At 38.8% G+C, this 20,778-nt stretch overlaps 1 protein-coding gene across 3 annotated transcripts in view; it reads left to right on the top strand.

Moving 5' to 3' along the window:
- The window catches only part of TBC1D5 (TBC1 domain family member 5), a 475,698-nt gene that overhangs the window by 358,609 nt on the left and 96,311 nt on the right, over positions 1–20,778 (top strand). For all 3 annotated transcript variants that reach the window (XM_019535723.1, XM_019535731.1, XM_019535738.1), the window contains one exon: positions 11,712–11,818. In XM_019535723.1, coding sequence (XP_019391268.1) covers positions 11,712–11,818 — 107 coding nt within the window. The remainder of the gene's footprint in view (positions 1–11,711; positions 11,819–20,778) is intronic.

The following is a 20,778-nucleotide window of genomic DNA, read 5'->3' as shown; positions in this document are numbered from 1 at the left end:
GCTTTAGAAATGTGTTATCTGCCCACACAAGCACCTCCAAACCTTTTGGTTTCTTGTAGTATTCAAATACATGCATTGGCATAAAGTAACTGTTAGTTGAAAAGTTGTTCTGGGCATCAGTAAAAAAAATCAGGATTTTTCTTTCTTTGAAATTCCTAGCCTAATACAGACTTAGTAAATAATAGCATTTGCAATTAGAACAAGTTTACCAAACCAGTTATTCTATATTTTTAATTCGTAGCAGGGTACCTAAGGCCTAAGATAAGTATTTTCTGTGGTAAGTGAAAATAATTTTTACCTGATATTCATGTAGACATGTTTAGTTCTTTTTTTTCAGCTGACTAGGATAGTAACATCTAATGTAGTTAACCACAACTACTACCATAAAAACAGAAAACATAGTCAAACCTGGTCTCAAAGTATGGAGTTTGGGGTTTTTTTTACATATCTTGACAATGGGAAGAGTCAAAAAGCATTTTTCTTTTCTTCCGCCTAAACCTACTGTGTTGTTTTTTTAACTTGCCGTCAGGAGTTTTTCTTCAGGAAGGTATTTCAGTTAAAGTTTTACTCTTTACTCTTATTAGAGGTTTAATGAGGGGAAAGGTGGACATTTAAATAGGTAGAGGTTGTACAACTATAAAAAAAAATACATTGCAATGACATGTTCATTAGAGAAGGTTATAAATGTTTAAACATATCCCCAGGCCCCATTCAGGAAAAGGGTTTAGAAGCACTTATTTTGTGACTTTTTCTTCGCTGTATATGCTTGTAAAACAAAAATTAAAAAAATTAGTCTTTTCTTTCATAGGAGAAAGAACAAACTAGATGAGATATGAGGCCATTGTCAGGACATCAGGCTTTTAACTTTAACTGAGCCAAAGTTATGTTACTGTAGACCAGGCATGTGTCACTCATGTAGCCTTGCATGTGAAATGAGGGTCATTGGACTGGTTTGTGGGCCAAATGGAGCCACAGTGGAGCCAATGTACAGGGCAGGTCAATGTGCGTGCAATGTCAGCCCCACTCCAGAGCTTACTCTGCCCAGGGTGCATGAGGAGCAGATGCTGCCTAAGACAGCAAATTTCTATTAAGGCATCTTTTGCTTTTATATCAGGCTAGAACAGGGGCAGGCAATTATTTTGGGCAGAGGGCCACTTACTGAGTTTTGGCAAGCCATTGAGGTCCGCATGATAGGCAGCCCAGGGCAAATAAATATTAATTTTCTAAATTTTTAGGGGCCCCGCGGGCCAGATAGAATGGCGTGGTGGGCCACATCCAGTCCCTGGGCTGCATTTTGCTCACCCCTGGGCTAGATCTACTTGGAGACTGAGAGTAGTGACTGACTGAGTTTCAGAAAATGGTTCATTAGTTCTGCTTAATATGTAAACAACAAAAATGTTACCACCTTTTCTTCTGTTTTTAATATTTTACTTCTCTCTCCATCATTTCCCAGATTTTTTTTTTAAAGTTTTGGGACTCATCCATTCCTAATAAATCTCACTTTTTTTTTTTTTTTTAAATGCCAGTTTGTATCAGATTGTTCAATGCTGACCTTCAGAATTCTACAAACAGAAAATGGTTGGAAAGTTAGACCTTTCTGGTGCATCCACTTCTTTTGCCCCAGCGCCCCCAATGAATCTGTGAAGAGCTGTAGAGTTTTAGTGTGTAATCATGTTCTAGATCAGGCCACAACTGGCCTGGGAGGAATTAGCCAACAGGTTCCTGTCCAAGTGCCACTCCTCCCCTGGCTTTGGCTGTTGCAGTGGCAGGCAGGTTCCCTGATGTAGGACAGCACAGCCAAAGGCCAGGTGGGGAGCTTAAACAGTAGCAGCTAGGAAGGGAGAGATTGCCCACAAGATGGTGGCCATAGGGGTTTTCACACAGTTTGCATTGCAGCAGCAGTGGGGGTAGGGAATATTGCCCCTGTGATGTTAATGGCCAGGGAGGCAGGGTGTTGCCAGCATAATGTTGGCAACAGGGGGTCTGCATTCAGTGGGGGTCCTCAGAAGCCTGTAAAGCCCCTGGGGACATGCAGTTCTCCCAATGTGCAACCATGGTCCTGCAACCTGTGGCAGGCAGCCCCTGGCTACTCTGAAGTTGGGCAGCCCTGTTGTGGACTCTTGGATTGACCATTCCATACAATGTAATAACTAGAGACAACAAAAGATTTCCTTAAGCAATAACTAGATATAATTGGTTAGATCTTTGACTTGAATTGAGTTGGCTCACAGTAGTACAACACATGTTAAGTTTTTCTCTTTTCCATTTTCAGTACTTCGGTGTCTAAAATACTATTTTTCAATAACAAGTCTCTAGTCCTGCTGGTTTGCCAAGAAAACTTTTCAAATATAAGCTAAGAAGTAATTGTACCGACACACTGCATTAATTGCCTGACATACAGTCTGAAAAAAAGCCATGAAGGCTGTGAAATGTGTCTAATTCTAGTAGTGCTACTGTTGCTAAGAGTGACACTTTACTGTTTAAGGGGAAGAGTTTTCTAAGTTCTCTTGAGTTTTTTAAGTTCTAATAGCCACATGATTATTTGGATTGTTTGATATTTGCCATGTCTCAAGAGGATTTAGTTTAGGATTCATGTTTTGGATTGGAGATTGGTCGAGAAGTTTTTCTGAAATAGAGTCCCCCTTTTCTTTTAAAAATATTCTGACATCAGTTTTGTAGTTCTTATAACTTCTTCTCCCTACTCTTTTTGGTTGAAAACCAGAATTCTGATCTTTCCCAAACTTAGAATTTATTTCAGTTGGTGTCAGGAACTTGCTTTTCCTTTGGAGAAGCAATATCCTGTATGTTATTCAGAATCAGTTTGCATGACCAAGATAAAGACAAACGTACAGCAGTACAGGAGCTTGTTTTAAGTTGATTGTTGTCGATAGCTTGAACCTTAAAGGCACCCAACTGCTCTGAGTTTAGCAGCATTCTGAAAAGTGTTGTGGACATTAGTTATTTGGATTCTACAGGAATTCCGCCTGGGATCTTTGCCCTAGGACCAAAGCTTCACTCTTGAAACATGCAATGTGATCCTGACCCTGTTCTTGAGCAGTAGGCTTGAGTTGTGATTTAAAAAAAAAAAAGCAAGTCATTGGAATGGGCTTCAGAAGACCTGGGTTCAAGATCTTTAGAGACATTGTACTCCAGTTGTTAGCATGTGCTAGCTATGCCGGCAGGTTTTCACTATTACTGTTACTCAGGCTAGCTAAAATAAGCTTATACAGGGATAAAAACACATGCTATAATTGCCCCTTCTTTTTGCTATGTCCTCAGAGAGCTAAAGTGTCCCAACTAAAATGCTCCTCATAGAGAAGTCATTGGGCATGATGGCAGATTTTAGCCTGCTTTATCCATTATGCATTATTCCTCTTTGTCCCAACAACTGCTTTACTGGAAGAGCATTCCTTGTTCTCAAAGACTCTAATGAATTATCAACAAAGAAAGGAATGTTTCTAAAGGGTAGAGGTAGAGATTCAAATAATTTCTAAGGCCCTTGGAACTCCTCGGTTCAGCTGTGCCAGACACCAGCTTCAGTATTGAGCTCTGTGCCAGTTCTTCCTCTATCCATAAAGACCACTGCCTGTCAGGGGACCATATGTGCCTGTCAGAGTCCCTCCTATTCAAGTTCGATATTCCCTTTGGAATGAGAAGGAAGAAAGGGAATGTCTCCGGTGACTTTACCAAGTTAACCCCATCACATTTCAGGAAGGGACTCCAAGGATCTGCTTATCAAAAATATTTCTGAAAGAAGATATAAATCCTTTGCAGCCTCTTCATGGGTCACAATCACTCTTGGCCAGTTGGGCAGTATGTATTAACCTTCATTCTACCAGAACTGTTTGAGTCACAAGGAGGCAAATCTTGTGCCTTCATGTTCAGAAATTTGTGAACAAATCACAACAGCAACAGAACTTAGGTCAATTGTAGCCATGATGAGGGCAAGCCACCTACAATGCAGGAGAAACTGTCTAGATTTGTGAAAACCTCCATAGTAATATATTGCCAGACTGGAACTTCTAAGGAGGTGAAAGTTGCAATTAAAGACTTACTATACATGAAGGCTGTAACTTGTTTATTGAAAAAGCTGATGAGGTAGAACACTTGCTTGAGAGCAGAGTATCAGTTATCTCGGATCTTCTCATTTCAGCTTCTCCCTTTGGGAAATCATTGTACCATTTCTTCAGGTTCTGGAAAACTGCCATCAGACTCTAGATGATAAACCCCATGAAACTCTGACACTCTATACAGTTCTGGTTTTTGGAGAGGGTTGGGATTTTTGTGGGGAGGTTGGGGGTTTTTTTTGTTTTGTTCTTTTTGCCCCTACGCACAACCACCTTTCCCTTCCTTACTTAAGGAACCTTGTCATGAGTGTAGTACTTCCTGCTCTCAGAACAGTAGAGGGCGTATCTCTTTTTGAGTGAGACAATGGACAATTTCAGGTTGCTGTTATCCTACAGTGAGACCTAACCAACTGCTATACTACTCTCTACCTGTAGGATGGCTTATTCATGTCCACCCAGCGCAGACAGCATATGAAGTTTCTAGTGGGAGATTGTCGCTACCAATATAAAGTACTACTCTTCAAGCAGTTATCAGCTTCCAGGAAGTGCGTGGTGCTACTGGCTGATTAACTCAGTAGTATGAGAATCCAAGTGTTTCTATATTTGGCCAACTGTCTAATTTGTAGGGGTGCACTGATAAAGATTTTCTTGGCCAATGCCAATAGGTGATTATTAACCAGCCATCTTGACCAATCTGATAGCTGATTTACAGGAATGCAGCCTGGCAGCTTAGAGAGCACCATCTTGCCGGTAAGCCTGTGGGAGGGTAGAGTGGGAGGCAGATGGAAATCCCCACAGTGAGGGAGAGGGTGGGGCAGGGGCAGGCACTACCTAGCCAGGGTGGTGATTTGCAGCCCCAGAAGCGGGACAGACCCATGGCTAGCTTGTCCGGAGGGTGCAGGGAGGTGGCTCCCCAGTGCTGTGTGCACCCACAAGGGAGGCGTGGGGGGCATGTGTCCCCCTGGAATTGTGCATGGGGTGAGGGTGTGCGCAGTGGCATGGAGCTGTGTCCCCCCCCCACCCCCAGGCAAGCCATGCACAGGTCCATCCCACTCCCAGAGTTGTATTCCCTGCCGTGGCTGGACAGTGCCTGCCCCACTCCCTCCCTCACCATGGGAGCCTAGATCTACCCCCCCCACACTCCTTCCCTCCCTCCTACCCTTTCCCCACCACAGACTTACCGGCCAGATGCTGCTCCCCATGCTGCCAGGCTTCATTCCTGCCCGTAGGCATGCTGCAGCTGCGTACATGCACATGGCATTTATCGGTGACATTATCGGCCAAAAAAGCCAATAATGTTAATTTTCCTGTCATTGGTGGGTGGATCTAATACATCTTGCAAAGGCTCCCGTATTCTCTTACTCTTTTCTCAAAAACACTGGTTGTAGGTATATCTAAACTCGACTGGGGAGCTTATATTTGGTTCAAATATTTCAATATTTGAAATAATTTGATTCCTAATTTTCAGGAATCAGCTTTTCATGCATCATACTAAAACTAGGAGACATCCCTCTAGCTCGCATTGTCTTTCTATACCAATCATCAACTATCTACCAATTACTACTATGCATCTCATGATGGACAATTTATGGATGTATCTTACCTAAAGAAGCAAGACCCACTAAGGTGTCAGAAAGCAGTATCTCTCTGAAATTTCTACATACTTCTCAAGATTGCCCATATTCCTGAAGTGCAGAATAGCTTCTGAACAGAAAGTTCGAAAAACAGAAATGCTCAAAAAGAATTGTGACTTTTCAACAAATGGGGATTTCTCACCATAGATCTGTTTGTGACAAAAGAAAACAGGAAGTTCAAAACCTAGAAAACTTGTGACCAAACAATTCAGGAATGTCTGATTCTATGACATTACTGTTTTCATGACTTCTATATAAATTCATGACTTCTATATAAATCTGATGCCACTGATTCTGAGACTCATCAGAAAACTGAAGAAACAGCCAGACTGATGATATTTCTGAGCTTAGCATAGCCAAGACCAGTTTTATTTCATATCCCCAGATTTTGTGCATTCAGTCTCCTATAACCTTATCATTTCCAGATGTAATATCTCACCATCTCACCCTCTCAAAACTTGCATATTGAATAGTTAACTTCAGCAGAGAGGGCTTGTCCATCTGGTATACAGAGCATTCTAATTCATACATACTTAGCCAAAGGAAGAGACTTTTTAGCGTGGTCCCATTATTGACAGATCTCTCTTTGGATTTTAAGTCCCTGATTTACTAGAGTAGCCAAGGAGATTAACAAACTTTGATCAAGTATTTAGTTCATTAAAGTTACCCTCTGAATCATGGTTATTACATAAGGACAGAGATCCACATTCTGCAGTAATGCCACTTGCAATTTTTTTTTCTATCTGGAGTCAGTTTTTGCAATCAGTCCCTGGAGGTGCAAAAACCAGGTGCAAGAACCACAATTCCCACTGAAAGAGAGAGATCCCATACAATCAAGCTGGCATCCAAGCTCCAAGAAGATAAATCGAGACCAACCAAGGACTGCAACAGAACATGAGAGCTCCAGTGAGGTTGATATAAGGCAAATAAAGCAGCAAGGTGCTAAATGGAGTACCAAATCAATGTTACTCAAGTAGAGCATGTGAGTGTTGAGATGTTTAAAAATTAGTGCAATTATACAAACTTTTGAAAACATGGTGGCTATTTTTGCTAAATAACATGATCATCCTATTTGAGTCAATTGCAGTTTCTGAAATAGTGATATTAAAAATTTCTGCAAATCCATTTTTACCATTCTTGCACTAGTGAAAAAACCTAGATAAACTAGCAAAAACAAATAATATCCAAGCATATTTTTACTGTAGACTTACAATCTTGGGGACTTTTCCTTATGTGAAAAAGTTATCAGACTCTCATCCAATAAGAAGAAGAACAAATGTACTTAATTTCTACCTCACCTGAGAAAGCCAGGATGCTTTCAAAAACCACGAAGGGTTCCAGATAGTACAGAATGTGTATTTATTCTGATACAGCTACCTACAGAAGATATGCCAAGTTGAATTCATCAAGGTTCTTCTCCTTGAAGATGAAGTTAAATAAACCTTGCAGAAGGTTCCAGCTGTTTCAAAAAAACAAAGAAGACATGACAAAAACCACCAAAGGGGGTTGTGCTGCCTTCTTCTTGAACCATTTAAGAAACCATTTACTATTACTCAAAGAAGGCAGTTTTCTTAAAGACAGACTACAAGATGTTACATTCTCCAGGGAACAGAATTTCCAGAGGCCATAAACCACTCAGCAAAACCCATGGTTTAATATTATCTATATTTTCTCAGGCTGAAGAAGGCTCAACATCTGGCAGTCTTTCTCATTCTGCTGCTTTTTCAGGTACTGATGAGAGAGAAGCTGTTTCTTACCATAACGGGTTACAGTTCTTTCTACAGCTTATTTTTGTTATCTAACTTTGCATTTTGGAGCTCCTGTTCTCCTTCTCTGGGAAATATGTAGAATATGTAGACAAACGGGGAAAAAAAAAAACCTTGCATATTTTTGAAATAGATACAAAAATGCAAATTGGAGCATTCCTGTCCTGAATCTGAATAATCACATTTTGGGGAAACTTTTGATATTGGATATCTGTCCTGGTATGCTGCCTTTTTTAATATATACATTATTTTTAAACTAAGCTGAGCAGGGAAACAGATGGAGTTAAAACCTGCAGGCCTTACTTTGAAGGCTTTTATTAGTCAAACCAATGCTGCTATTTCAGACAAAATGGAGATGATAATAAAAATCTTGTCAGCAGTTACAGAAGACTATAGGAAAACTTAATTTCAGAGCACTGAATTCATATCTGCCTCCCCATATTCTCTCAGCAATACTCCATCTTTCTTCCTAAGTGTTGGTCTCTGCCTCTTTATACCACCTTCCAAGATGACTTTGTCTTTCACTGAGTGAGATTTGTATTCAACTGCAAGATAAGCTGTTTCCAAGGAGTATGTTTTAATTAAACAATGTAATAAAGGTATTAGCTACTTTATCTGATATACCAGTTGATAAAGTCTAACATTTAATGAGTATCTCTTAAAAATGATTTGCTAAAGGACCAAGCATTTTAGAAATACTAACAAAATTCTTATGCTCGTTCGGAATATTAACATTGATTTTTCCTAGTGTCCAAAGATTATCGTGATTTTTTTTAATCCACGAATTGAGGAGACATCCTAAAAAAAATCTTTTCTTTTTGCTGTCCTCTGAGCTTGACGATTTGCTTTCTCTTAGGCAAAACAAGCAAAAAGTTGCCATTGATGAACATCTGTCACACTGCATTATTAGGTGTCTTGTGTTACAACTTAAAAGAATCTACATGTTTTCAAACCGTGTGATTGTCCTTTTCTATCATTAAGATTTCCTATTCTCCCTTTTGTGACAAATGTGTCAGGTCCTACTCGTCCCTTTCCCCCAACCAGGATGTGCCATAGGACACAGTAATTCCAGTTTCCCAGGATTTCTCTTACATGTTTAACTTTTAGATAAGAGGTGATCTTGAGCAAGTCACATAACTTCTTTGTGCCCTTCTTTTAAATAGACATTACAATGCTTTTCTATTTCTGTATCTCATAGGAGTAGTTTCTTCAATGTTGTAGAGGGCCTGAGGTCTGATAATTTATTTTCCACAGCAAAAGAAAATTAATTAGAGGACTTTGAAAAATGGAAATCAATGCTACCTATGACCAGGTAAGATGGAAATTGGTTAGTCTTACACTGAGGATAAAGGCCTTTGATTTTCCTCTAGATGATGATATTGATCCAGCTCTCCTCTGTGAAAATGTTAGTTATTTTTTTGATAGGTCATGGAACTCTTAAGAACTCTAAATATGTAAAATAAGCCTGATTAATAAGCAGATCACCTGAGAGCATGGGGAGACTTTTCTGGAGGAGAAAGAGGCAGTCAAGTTAACTATATAATGTTAAAGAAAAAGGCCTGATTTTTGAGGCATGTAAGGTTTTCTTTCATTTTATCTGTAACTAAAGGGAATATGCTTCACAGATGAGGTATATTTGCAGGTCACTTGTTTTGTTTCCCTGTTACTTTTATTCTATTTCTAATAAAGACTACTGATGTATTGTGTAACTTCATATTATTGGCACATAAAAGGCAAGAATTCCCCCCTCCTCCATTAATGAAAGGTGCAGAAGGGAGTTTCAGGAGCTGAGAACCCTACTTGGTCTGGATGTAGGCAATGGTGTTCTCTCCCATAGAAGGACATCACAAAATGTTTCAACATGTGAATGCAAAAGGAAGAGTCTAATAACAAAGAAGGATGTGTGAGTTAGCCATGAGTACAAGTAACAAAGGCGTTCTTGTATGCTATAAAGAATCTATACTAGTGATGAGCCTAGGTTTTCCTTGATGTAGGGCAGGGATAGGCAACCCCCGGCATGGGTGCTGGAGTGTGGCACTCAAAGGCATTTTGCTTGGCACATGTACCTATCGGTGGATGGCAGGGAAGGCGCCAGAGCTATATGGCAACAGCAAGGATTGGGCCCCTCGTGACTCCCCCATCACCCACCCCTGGCACACCAACCTCTTACAAGTTGAAGTTGTGGGTGTTCTTGGCACTCTGCCCAAAAATGTTGCTGACCCCTGTTGTAGGGTTTCATTGGAGAATCTAGTTTGAGATTTTTTGGGGGGAAAGGGGGGTGTTTTTGGGAGTGGCGGGGTAGGAGAATTATTTCCTTTTTGCTCATGTACCAATGGAGTTGGGGGGTCCAGTTTCTTTAGCTGTTTCCCTGAAACACCCTTGATAAAATCTAAAGATGGCTGTGAATTCTGTTTTATTTAGAAATATCAATTTTGTTAGCTGTTGAGTCTTTATTATAGAAATAAATTAGTTTTTTTAACATGCATTCTTCAGTATCCAAAAAACAAAAAAAAAGCACCCCTCACCAAGCTCTGACAAACTTTTAAAATCCATTTTCAATTACAAAATAGAAGACATCATATTGAGACAGGAACTACTTATTATAAATATCCATAGCTTATAAAATTATTTTGAATTTACTATCCATTTTCAGTATTTTTATTTGCTTTAATAAAATAAAATGTGTCCTAATTGTAAGTGCTGTACAGTGTGTTAAATTTGAAGATGAGAATTTCATCGGTTATATAACATGTAGTACTTGTATTATATTCATCTGAAGGAACTCCGACTGAGACCATTGTATTGTGTTCATTATACTAGCTTTGTGACTTCAAGGAAGAAAAACAGGTATCTGAGTATGAACAAGAAAAACAAAAGGATAGAAAAAGAACAGGCAGAACAGATAAAGAATGAGTAGGATAAGTGAGTGCTTTACAAATGAAAGCAGATGTATGAAATTACAAGCTGTCGGATCAGCAACGGAAATGAAGATGATAAAGTGGTTCCCTGCACAGATTATAATTATTCATTTTGCCCAGTCCTGCATCTTTTCCCCATAATCCTTTTGGGAGGGGGGAAGGGAGAGGTGCAGGAGGAGATGAGGTTTACTCACATTAAAGAAAAAAATTAGACTACTGAGTCTCCCTTACCATATAACAATAGTTTATTTTGTCTTTTTATTGGATCAGAGGGATTTTTGTATGTTCTGCAGGAATATTTTCTCCACTTAGGATTCTGATTAATAAAAAGGATATTGTTGTTACAGCTAAAGTTCTGAAAACTGTAAAGTTTCTTTACAATTTATTTACAATTGGTATTGTTGGAGGCAGTCTGTATATTGCACAGTATAAGCATCATTAATAGGCACTGCTTTGACAGCTGTGGCAGATGGATTGCCTGGATTTAGATGGTGCAAAAGAAATGAAGTAGTTTACATAGACCTGCCTGAAAAGATGTGTATAATAATTGCACTCATAATTAGATTGATTTTAAAAAAAAAAACCCTGACGAGCAAAGAACCATACAATATTCCTGGGTTGGGATGGAAACTTAACACAATCTGTTTATAGCAGGAGACAAACTTCAGACAGAGCAAAACTAAATCTCCTGAGCAAGTGACAGAATTCTAGGATGAAAGTTAATGATGTGCTATAGTTTTAAAAGAATTTGAAAATAAAAAGTGTAAAAACAAAAATGCATAATGATTTCAGGATTTTCTTTAGGGTTCTTAGACAGGTAGAGATGGAGACCAAAGTATTTCATAAACTAATGTTTCTGAGGCCTTACAAAAAATCATTTCTTAAGAATCATAGTTTTATCAGAGGGTCATAGGAGAGTAGGGCTGGAAGGGACCTCACAAGGTCATAAGAAAGTATTGATAGCTGTTTAATAACAGATTTTTGAAAAACATACATGGTATTTCTAGAGAAATTAGTGAGGAAACGGTGCAAACCCCACTTAAAACAGAAGTAGCTTGAAGCTGCCTATTGAAGTCAATGAAATCTTTAGTGTTGATGCCAGCCCAGGATAAAATCTGTACAACACAATGCAGCCTTTTGCCTATATGTTGAGGAATGCTAGATTTGAAAGGGACAGTTTTTACTTATTGTGAACAACAGCTGCTGAAGCTGAGCTGTGATGCATCTGTAAAAAAAAAAAAAAAAAAAAAAAAAAACCACACACACCAAATAATGTGTATATACATATATTTTCCTCATTACCACCACTTCTTTTTTATTTTCTAGTGATCTCAAGTAACTATCAGACCTGTTTGGGACTTCTGATGCATTATCCACCAATTGGAGATGTACATTCACTCATCCTAAGAGCACTCTTTCTTAGAGATCCAAAGGTATTGTACCCATTTCTAAATATTACCAATATAGAAAATAAATATTGAACATGAAACATTCCAAGTACTGCACAAATTAATGACAAATTGATTGGGGAACATGTCAAGGAGATACTTCTGGAGGCTGCCAGATACTTGTTGATGAATGAGTTCACAAAATCATGGTTTTATGACACTGGAATGTGGGTTTTCCCATTCTTAAAGGCTGCCTTTTTGCCACTGTGCCAAGTATACTGAACCAGAAAGTCAAGTAGGTACTTAACAGAGGTTTCCCTGCCCTTCAGCAGTTTATACTTAATATTCTTCACATAGGATCTATGCATGAAAATATACTTTGAGGACAGCAGTAATCTTTTATTTAAAAAAATAACCTTGTAAATTGTCTGGAAACCATTGTACAACTTCCTAATAGACACTTATATGATAAATTATTAATTCTGAAAATAGCCATTGTTGAGCACCATAGGCAATCAGGTGAAATCAGAGAATTTATTTTTACAAATTTATAAATTACTTTTAAGTAATAGTCTCTGTTAAAAATGGAATTCACTCATGGTCTGAAAATTTATTTATACTTTTCAGTGTATGATTTTGGATTGCTACTGTTTCTGACATAAGTAGATTCACTGATCAATTGTAAACAAAAATATGAACTTCTTGGTGTTTTAGAGCTAAACATATATTTAAAATGTAACAGATAAAGGGTCTGAGATTAAAGCTATGGGCAATAATCTTCTCAGCATTCAAATCATTGGCAGGTAATAAAAAGTGTGCTGCCAGTTTTTGAATTGCCTTTGAGCAGGTTCCCATCACTAAGCTGCCAATGGATGGGCCAAATTCCCTTGTCCTCGTGATGCAGGTCACATTTGAAAAGAAGAATTTCTGCCCTCTCTTCTGCAAAATGTTAAAAGATCCCAACATTTATTCTTTTGTAGATTAAGGGAAAATGTCTGCTTGTTTCTGTATCAGTCTTCAGCAGAAATCTCTTTTACAATTGCTTACCTTTTATTCTTTCTGAGCATAAATATTTCTTTCATAATGGGAAGTAAAAACTTAAGAAGGTTTTTAGCATTTGGTTTCAGGATTTTTTTTTAAACGTAGTTGGCAGATGGAGGAATCAATCTATGTTTAAGTTTAGGTGCCACCCACCCACAGAAGCACGTGCCTGAGTTGCAGCAGTCTGTCAATCCCGGATCAGCCTCGTCAGCCATCTTCAGACCCAGAGCTAAGACAATAATGAAAGACAATCACCCTCGACTATGAGGGATTGCCGAAGAAGTTTAGGTGTTTATGCATAGGAACTCTCTTTGCAGAACAAGTTAGAAGTTAGGGAGATATGGTGTTTGGATTGGAGAACAGCTACACTAAGCTCTTAAATCATATCAAACACATGATCTGTTTTGTAAACTAGTGAGGATATATGTTGGAAGATCAGACTAATTTACGATTGAAAATTCCCAGCCTGTATGTCAGTCTAAAATGTTTTTGTGTCATCATACCAACAGATGAAGACAAAAAGGCCTCTGGGAAGAATGTTAGGTGGCTAGTCCTGTTCAGTTGTTTTCTGGTCTCCAGAGTTGACCAATGAAAGCCAAGGTTCACCCACTTTCAGTTGCACAAGTTCTTGCAACCTGCTGGACTGAATTGAGGATATAGGCTTCCTTTTTAAAATGATGCCTTAAGAACCTGTTTCTTCTTTGCCTCTATGCCATTTTAAGGACCCTCTTGTACCCCTAAACATCTGTATTGGTACCCATTATGCTCCTGAGAACAGTCTGGACGTATTTCTTAACCTTCAAACTGCCCTCTCTTTTTATTCAAGGAAAAAAGGGACTGTAAGGCCTTTCATGCAAAGATCCTTAATTGTTCTATCACTTGGATAAAGTTAATTAAAACTGTTATCATTTCTATGTTGTATCTATCTGTGTGACTGGTATTCTGAAAGTTAAAATACCAAGACTTCCCAGAGAATGAAGAGACGTAAGAGAGGTTTAACAAGCTCTCATTGCTCTTGGTTCAAGACTGCATTAAGGGACCTATGTTAAATTTATGTTCAAATTTGTTTTTTGTAATACTAGTTACCTGTTGGAATGAATTGAGGATATGCACTGTCTTTTAAAGAGAATGCCTTAAGACCTGTTTCTTAGTTTCTTTTAGGCCATTTCAAGGGCTACTTATCAGGGAGCAAATGTCTGTTTCTCCAAACTTCTCAATGAGTTGGAAAGTTGTCTGCTATCATTGAATTCCAGATGCTACTGCTTATTACATTTGTCAAGCCCCGATTGAAAGAGCAAAACTACAAATATATTGTAGAAGTTCTTAAACCTAGGACTCTAAAAGTGCCATACTGGGTGAGGCCACAGGTCCATTAGCCCAGGGGTGGCCAGCCTGCCTCTGTGGAGCCAAATGCAGCTTTTCAGAAGTTAACATGCATCTCCTTGAATCTTTGCACAAGCACATGGTGACCAGCTTCTACTGTGTACTTGTGCAAAGATTCAAGGAGATGCATTTTAACTTCTGAAGAACCTCATGTCGCTCTGGAGCCATAGGCTGGCCACCCCTGATCTAGCCTATTGTCTGTTACCTCAGTGGCAGAAAGTAGATACTAAGAAAAATAAAATCTTAGACTCATTAAAAATTAGGTTTCGAAGGGACCTCTGGAGGTCATCTAAACCAGTGGTCTCAACCTTTTTATGGTAAAGATCACTTTTTGGCATCCCAGAGTCCACCATGCCCCACCTGCCCCACCCTTTCCCCGGCTCCCATCCCTCTCCGCCCCCTGCCCTCCAGACAAGCTACCCATGCTCTGACCTCACTCACCCAGCCCAGGGGGCATGGCTCAGCCCAGCCATGTACATCCTGCCGCTCCCAATCGTGGAGCCTTTGACAGACTGAGATTGATAGATTGTCATCAGAGGCACCACAATCAACCAGATTGAGATCGACTGGTTGGTGGCCACTGATCTAGTCCAACCCCCTGCTCAGAGCAGGACCATTCCCAATTAGATCTTCCCAGCGAAAGCTTTGTCTATCCGGGTTTTGAACTTCTATCACCTCTCTGGGTAACATGTTCCACTATTTTATTACCCTTCTAGTGAGAAAATTCTTCCTAACATCTAACCTAAAATTCCCTTGTTGCAACTTGATACCCTAATTGATCCTTGTTCTGTCATCTGCCACCACTGAAAACAGTCTAACTCCATCTTCTTTGGAACCACCCTTCAGGTAGTTCTCTGTCCCCTCTTCTCTAGAATAAATAAGCCCAGTTCCCTCAGTCTTTCTGCATAAGTCATGTCCCCAGCCCCTGCACCGTTTTCATTGCCCTCCACTGGATTCTCTCCAATTTGTCCATATCCTTTCTATAGTGGGGGACCCAAAACTGGACACAGTACTCCATGTGTGGCCTCACCAGTGCTGAATAGAGGGAACAATCCCTTCCCTTGCCCTGCTGGCAACAGACCTACCAATTCAGCCCAGTATGCTGTTAGTCTTCTTGGCAACAAGGGCGCACTGCTGGCTCATTCAGCTTATTGTCCACTGTAACCTCCAGGATCTTTTCTGCAGAGCTGCTGCCCAGCCAGTCAGCCCCCAGCTTGTACTGGTGTATGGGATTGTTCAGTGCGAAGTGCAGGACTTTGCACTTGGTCCTTGATGAACCTCATAAGATTCCTTTTGGCCCAGTCTTTCAATTTGCCTAGGTCACTCTGAATCCTAGCCCTACCCTCCAACATATCTATTACTCCCCACAGCTTGGTGTCATTTGCAAACTTGCTGAGGGCACATTCTATGCCAACTTCCAGGTCATTAATGAAGATATTGAACAAAACTGGCCCCAGGAACAGCCCGTAGGGCACTCCACTTGATACCAGCTGCCAATTAGACATCAAGCCATTGATTGCTACTCTTAGCCCAAGGCTCCAGCCAGTTTTCTGTCTACCTTACAGCCCATTCAACCAGGCCATACTTCCTTAACTTGCCTGGGAAAATGTTGTGGGAGACTGTATTAAAAGCCTTGCTAAAATCAAGGTACACTACATCCACCAATCTTCCCCACATCCACAGAGCCAGTCCTCTCATTACTGAAGGCAGTAAGGTTAGTCAGGTATGGTTGGCCAAGACAGGAATGTATGGAGGGCCTTTCAAGACTGTTCTGTCCCGTGCTCTTTTTTTTCTTATAGTTTCCAGCTTTCAGAGGCCTAGAAAATCCTAATTGTTGTTTAAATTGTTATTCATCTGTAAATATCTTCAGCCTTCTGGCTTCAAGATGCCTTCCTTACATGATTGAACAGTGGCTATCCAATAGCACATATGCGAGAACTAACTGCCCTATCTGTCTTGGGTATAAATATCATTTTTGTAAAAAGAATCAGAGAAGGTAGGGCAGGGTAGCACCTTAGAGACTCACTGGTTCAGAAAGGCATGAACTTTTATAGAAAGAGGCTATGAAAGGATTGGCATCTAAAGACGATAGAAAGGGAAAACCCTAGAAGTGTCTGGGCAGTAGTGTAGCCTGGAAGATACAGCTTGCAAATGCAGTCCTCGTTGACTTGTATTTATTTTTAGACATCCCCTTCCTTTAAAGCTTCCCTGTGCACTTTCTCCATCATTATCTTCTAGACTCTAATAGGAAGTGATATTTGGTTCAGTGCAACTTTGCTCTCCTGGGCCAAGGCAGAATTCACCATATGGTATTTCTCCCAAGGCTTTGTGTAGTTTTAAATGCGTTGAGTCATGGTACTGTCACTTCTTTTCTTTTGGAGACTTGTTCTATGGTCCAGTAGCTTATTTAAATATTTGTTGAGCGTAATGAGTGTGTTTGATGCTATTATAAAAAAATATGAGGAAAACCTGTTATCTACCCCTTGGAGATTTGAAATCTCAAGTGGAGGGACAATGCAGCTTAACAGAGTAATGAGCAATGGTTATTGGCTTTGCTAATATCTATTTCTTTGGTGAGATGAAATGATCATCTCACTTATACAGAGTTTTTTTATAATATCCAGACATAACGCTGAGTATATTCTGTAGGGAGCAATCATGCCATGGCTGTGGGGAATGAATGAGATGGACCTGATCTGGCTTTTCCATTTCTGACTCGGTGGTTCTATAAGCAGACTGGATTTATCCTTCCTTTATTTTGCTACATAACTCCTTATTATACCTATTAAGTTCACGCTAATTAACTCCACCTCCTTCTCCATTTCTCTTGTAGAGTTGCAGGGGATAGAGTTTAATCTGTCTTGTTTGTTGGCTGCAATTTAGTCCTATCAATGAGAGAGGCAGCTGTATGACAGAAGCTATCTATCAGCATGGAAACTGAGTATATATCCATAATAGCTAAAAACAGGTTCCTGTGGCTGCCTCTGATGGGAAGCTCAAAGGATCTCACATTTACAGACAAACCTAGACTATATACAGAACCCTGAATAAAGCCTGCTTTGCATTTGACTGTTCCCAGTTGTTAAATATTAGAATTCAGACTTGAAATTTGAAATCAATGTTATTGTCTCTCCATTTAGAGAACTCACTTGATAAGAAACTTATTTCAGATTTCCAGTCTTTCAAGGAAACAGTTATTTCAGTTGTGTGTATTAATGATACTTCTCAGTTACACTTCTTCAAAATAGAAAAGATTTCTGAAAACTGACTTGATAGGGAAGAAGAGGCGATTAAATCAGAAACTAGGGCAGGAAGTGATCTGGTATACAAATGCATCAACTGTAGGTGTGTCTGTGAATTTAATATCCTATGAGTAGCTAATTTTCTTTTTTTCTTCCCTTTTCTCATCACAACCGTTGAGCAATACTGTTAATTTTCAAAGCAAATGCTTTTAAACGAAGAAGTGGCAATGTGGAAGGAGGGCAGTTGGAAAAATATAAAGTGATTAAAAAACATAGTTCTAACTAGAGTTGTTCAAATAAAAAAAATTAAAAAACCCAATTAGAAACAAAAGTCATAGAAAATGTGAACATATTGTGTTCCTTAAATAACCAGATGTTCTTTCCCTCCTGAAGGCAGCCAGGGCTAGGAATAAAAGGTTTAAAACTATTGTTTTAAGTTAACTGTGAATTTTGCAAATCTGTTTTTACCCTTTAGCAAATAAAATTCTAATACAGCAACATAAGCAAAGTAATTTTCATCTTTGGGTGTTCTTATTTGTATATTGTTGTATGTTGATGTGTTAACCTTATCACAATGACTTATTACAAAACTAAAGTACTACATGGAACATTACCATTTTAGATTGCATACAAAGAACCTGACAACCATCCTTTGTTTGAGAGCTTACAGTATTTATCCAAAATATTTCTATGAAATAAGTTTGCTTGCAAACCGTTTAGCAAGGATAATTATATTATTTGCTAAGCAAGCTAGTTAGAAATAAGACAGTTTAATTCAGTGGAAGTGTTGCCGCGTAAGCAGCCTACAAAACACATAAAATATTATATTTGCCCAATAGAAATATTTTTTAAATTAGCCTAAAATATTCTAATTATAGCTTCTGATTATTTTTCAACATAGTATTTTAAGAAATTTGCTCATATTTTAAATTAAAGTGTAATATAGTAATGTCAAATTGAAACTGAGTCCTTGTTGAAGTATACGTAGCGTCCGTGAAATGTCACATCAGTTCACCGTAACTAAAATTACAGCAACTACCATAGGAATTAAGCTATAATATATGGTTTTAAGGTCATGATCCTTCATATAATCATCAGTTACAGGAATTTTCATTCTAGCCTTTAACACTCATCATATCTGAGCAGTAAATGACAGGTGAAAAAAATACATTACTGAAATTGTCAACTGAACTGTGTGTGCATTATTTTCAGTTGAATTTTCTTCTGAAGTAGCTGCCACCCATCTCAGAGTTTTCTGTGTGCTGGTTTCATGTGCCTGAAAGACTGCTTAGTTTCACTTTCTTCTTCTTCTGATAAATTCTTTTCTATATACTCATTAGCTGAGGTGCTGCAGAAAAGCTCCAACGGTCCTTTGAAAGCTGCCGTTATTTCTGTATTGTTTATTTCAGTGTTTGTGTCAGGGGAAGAGCAGGTTTTATTTTGTTTTGTTTGTTAGCACTGGATGCAATCTGTCATTAATTACCACTCTTTAATGACCATATTGCAGCCAATCGGAAGTTAGTGTCTATCAGCATTTGAGCATTAGCAGCTCATTAATTTATACATACTCAAATGTGGAATTTTGATACCTTGTATATACCAATGGTCTATGACTTTAGAGTAGTAGGAGCAAGATTTCTTAATTTTCCCCTTGATAAATTAGCAATAATGCTCTTTTTTTTTTTTAATTATGGAAACTGTTTAACTATGCCAATGCTGATTGATTTCCAGGGAGTTGACCATAGGTATTGGCTTACTACTTAAATTATAGAGGAACAAGAAATAAAGATTTCCTGGGGCTTAGAGATGGTCAATTGTCTTTAGTTTCAGTCCAAGTCATGTTGCCTGTCCTGACACAATATGCCTACCTTTGTTATAATATGCTCTCCTTCAGTGATAGCTCAGGCCAGGAGTCAGGTTACATAGGAAGGTTGGCCGACAGCAAGACAGTTGACATGAAATAGGCACCATGGGTGAGCCATAGAAAGTGTGAGATCATCAACCCACTGAAAAGAAGGATATTCTACGTAATGAATAAGAGTAGAGAGACATATTTTCAGGGAAAGGAAGGGAGGAAGAAGAAATGGTTCAGTAGTACTGACCTCCTACTGGGGGAGAAGTTAGGAAGACCTGAAGCTAAACACGTTTCATTTCTAGCAGTAGACCAGTGAGAACCCTGATATTTGCCCTTAATATTTGAAAGGTTAGGACCCCATAAATTTGTGTGTGTATATAAAATTGTTTTTTAAATAAAAGAATTTACTTAACTACCTGATTTGTAGCAACATTACAATTATTTGCTTCCATAGTTATATGCCCTCAGAATTGGTTGCCATCCTCAATTCGTAGGATAGTTGGATTTTTGTAATGTGCCCCTGAAATGACAACTATTTGTACGCTTTTAAAAAAACCACTTTTAATTAGTTTTTACATTCTAGCACCCAGGGTCAAAAACACTTGTTTTCCTACAGAAATTTGACATAATAAACGTTCAGTTTTAAGGATTATTGTTTTAAGCTTTTTAGTTAATCTCTTCTGTTGCCTTTCACTATTAGAATACAGAGCTTACTGGCAGCTATTAATTTAATGACCCATGGTTTGAAATAACCATGTTGTTACAGTAGCATACAAAATTATTAAATGCACAGTAAGTTGATAGTAACTATTCATTTGCATACACTTGCAGATCAGCAGCTCCTATGCACTTGTTCAAACATTTTACCTATAAACATAAAAAACGATCAATAGTCATAATGCAAAATTTGTCTATTTTCTCTGCAAATCTGTCAGCCATTTAACTACCTCCATCATGAAATAATCTTTCCCACCAAAATATTTCACGTTGCTCAGCCAGCATTTTCAGAAAAATTCCTATATAGTATGTTGAGTGGTTTGGACTTTTTGCTGACCAAGGACCCTAACAGTTTTCTCTCTGTGTGTTTCTCTCTCTCTCGTGCACTCTCTTGCTCTCTCTGCCACACTCACGCTTTCTCCTGAGCTGGTACCTAGAGAAACTGTATTAGTCATAGTACTGTTTGGAATTGCGGGAAGGGTAAAGGGATTTTCTTAGGTAGCCAGATATATTTGACTATATGGCTTACATTGTCAGTCTTTCCATAACACTCTGTGGATTGGCATGTAAATTGGCTAATAGCATGAAAATATTATGACAATCCACCCTAAACAGCCATTGCATTTAAATATAAATGAAAACTAGGGAAGTCAGCAGATCATAGTCATATCTGAAATTAGTTGATGCAGAAACTGCTTTACAAAACATGGTCTGGTTATAACAATATGGTTGTGTTTTAAATAGCAGTGAGTTAAGCAAAACCATTA

Source organism: Crocodylus porosus, unplaced genomic scaffold (genome assembly GCF_001723895.1).
Source record: "Crocodylus porosus isolate Cpor-Errol unplaced genomic scaffold, CroPor_comp1, whole genome shotgun sequence".
NCBI lineage: Eukaryota > Metazoa > Chordata > Crocodylia > Crocodylidae > Crocodylus > Crocodylus porosus.
Note: the sequence above shows the minus strand (reverse complement) of the source record. Positions and strands in the feature narration are given on the sequence as shown.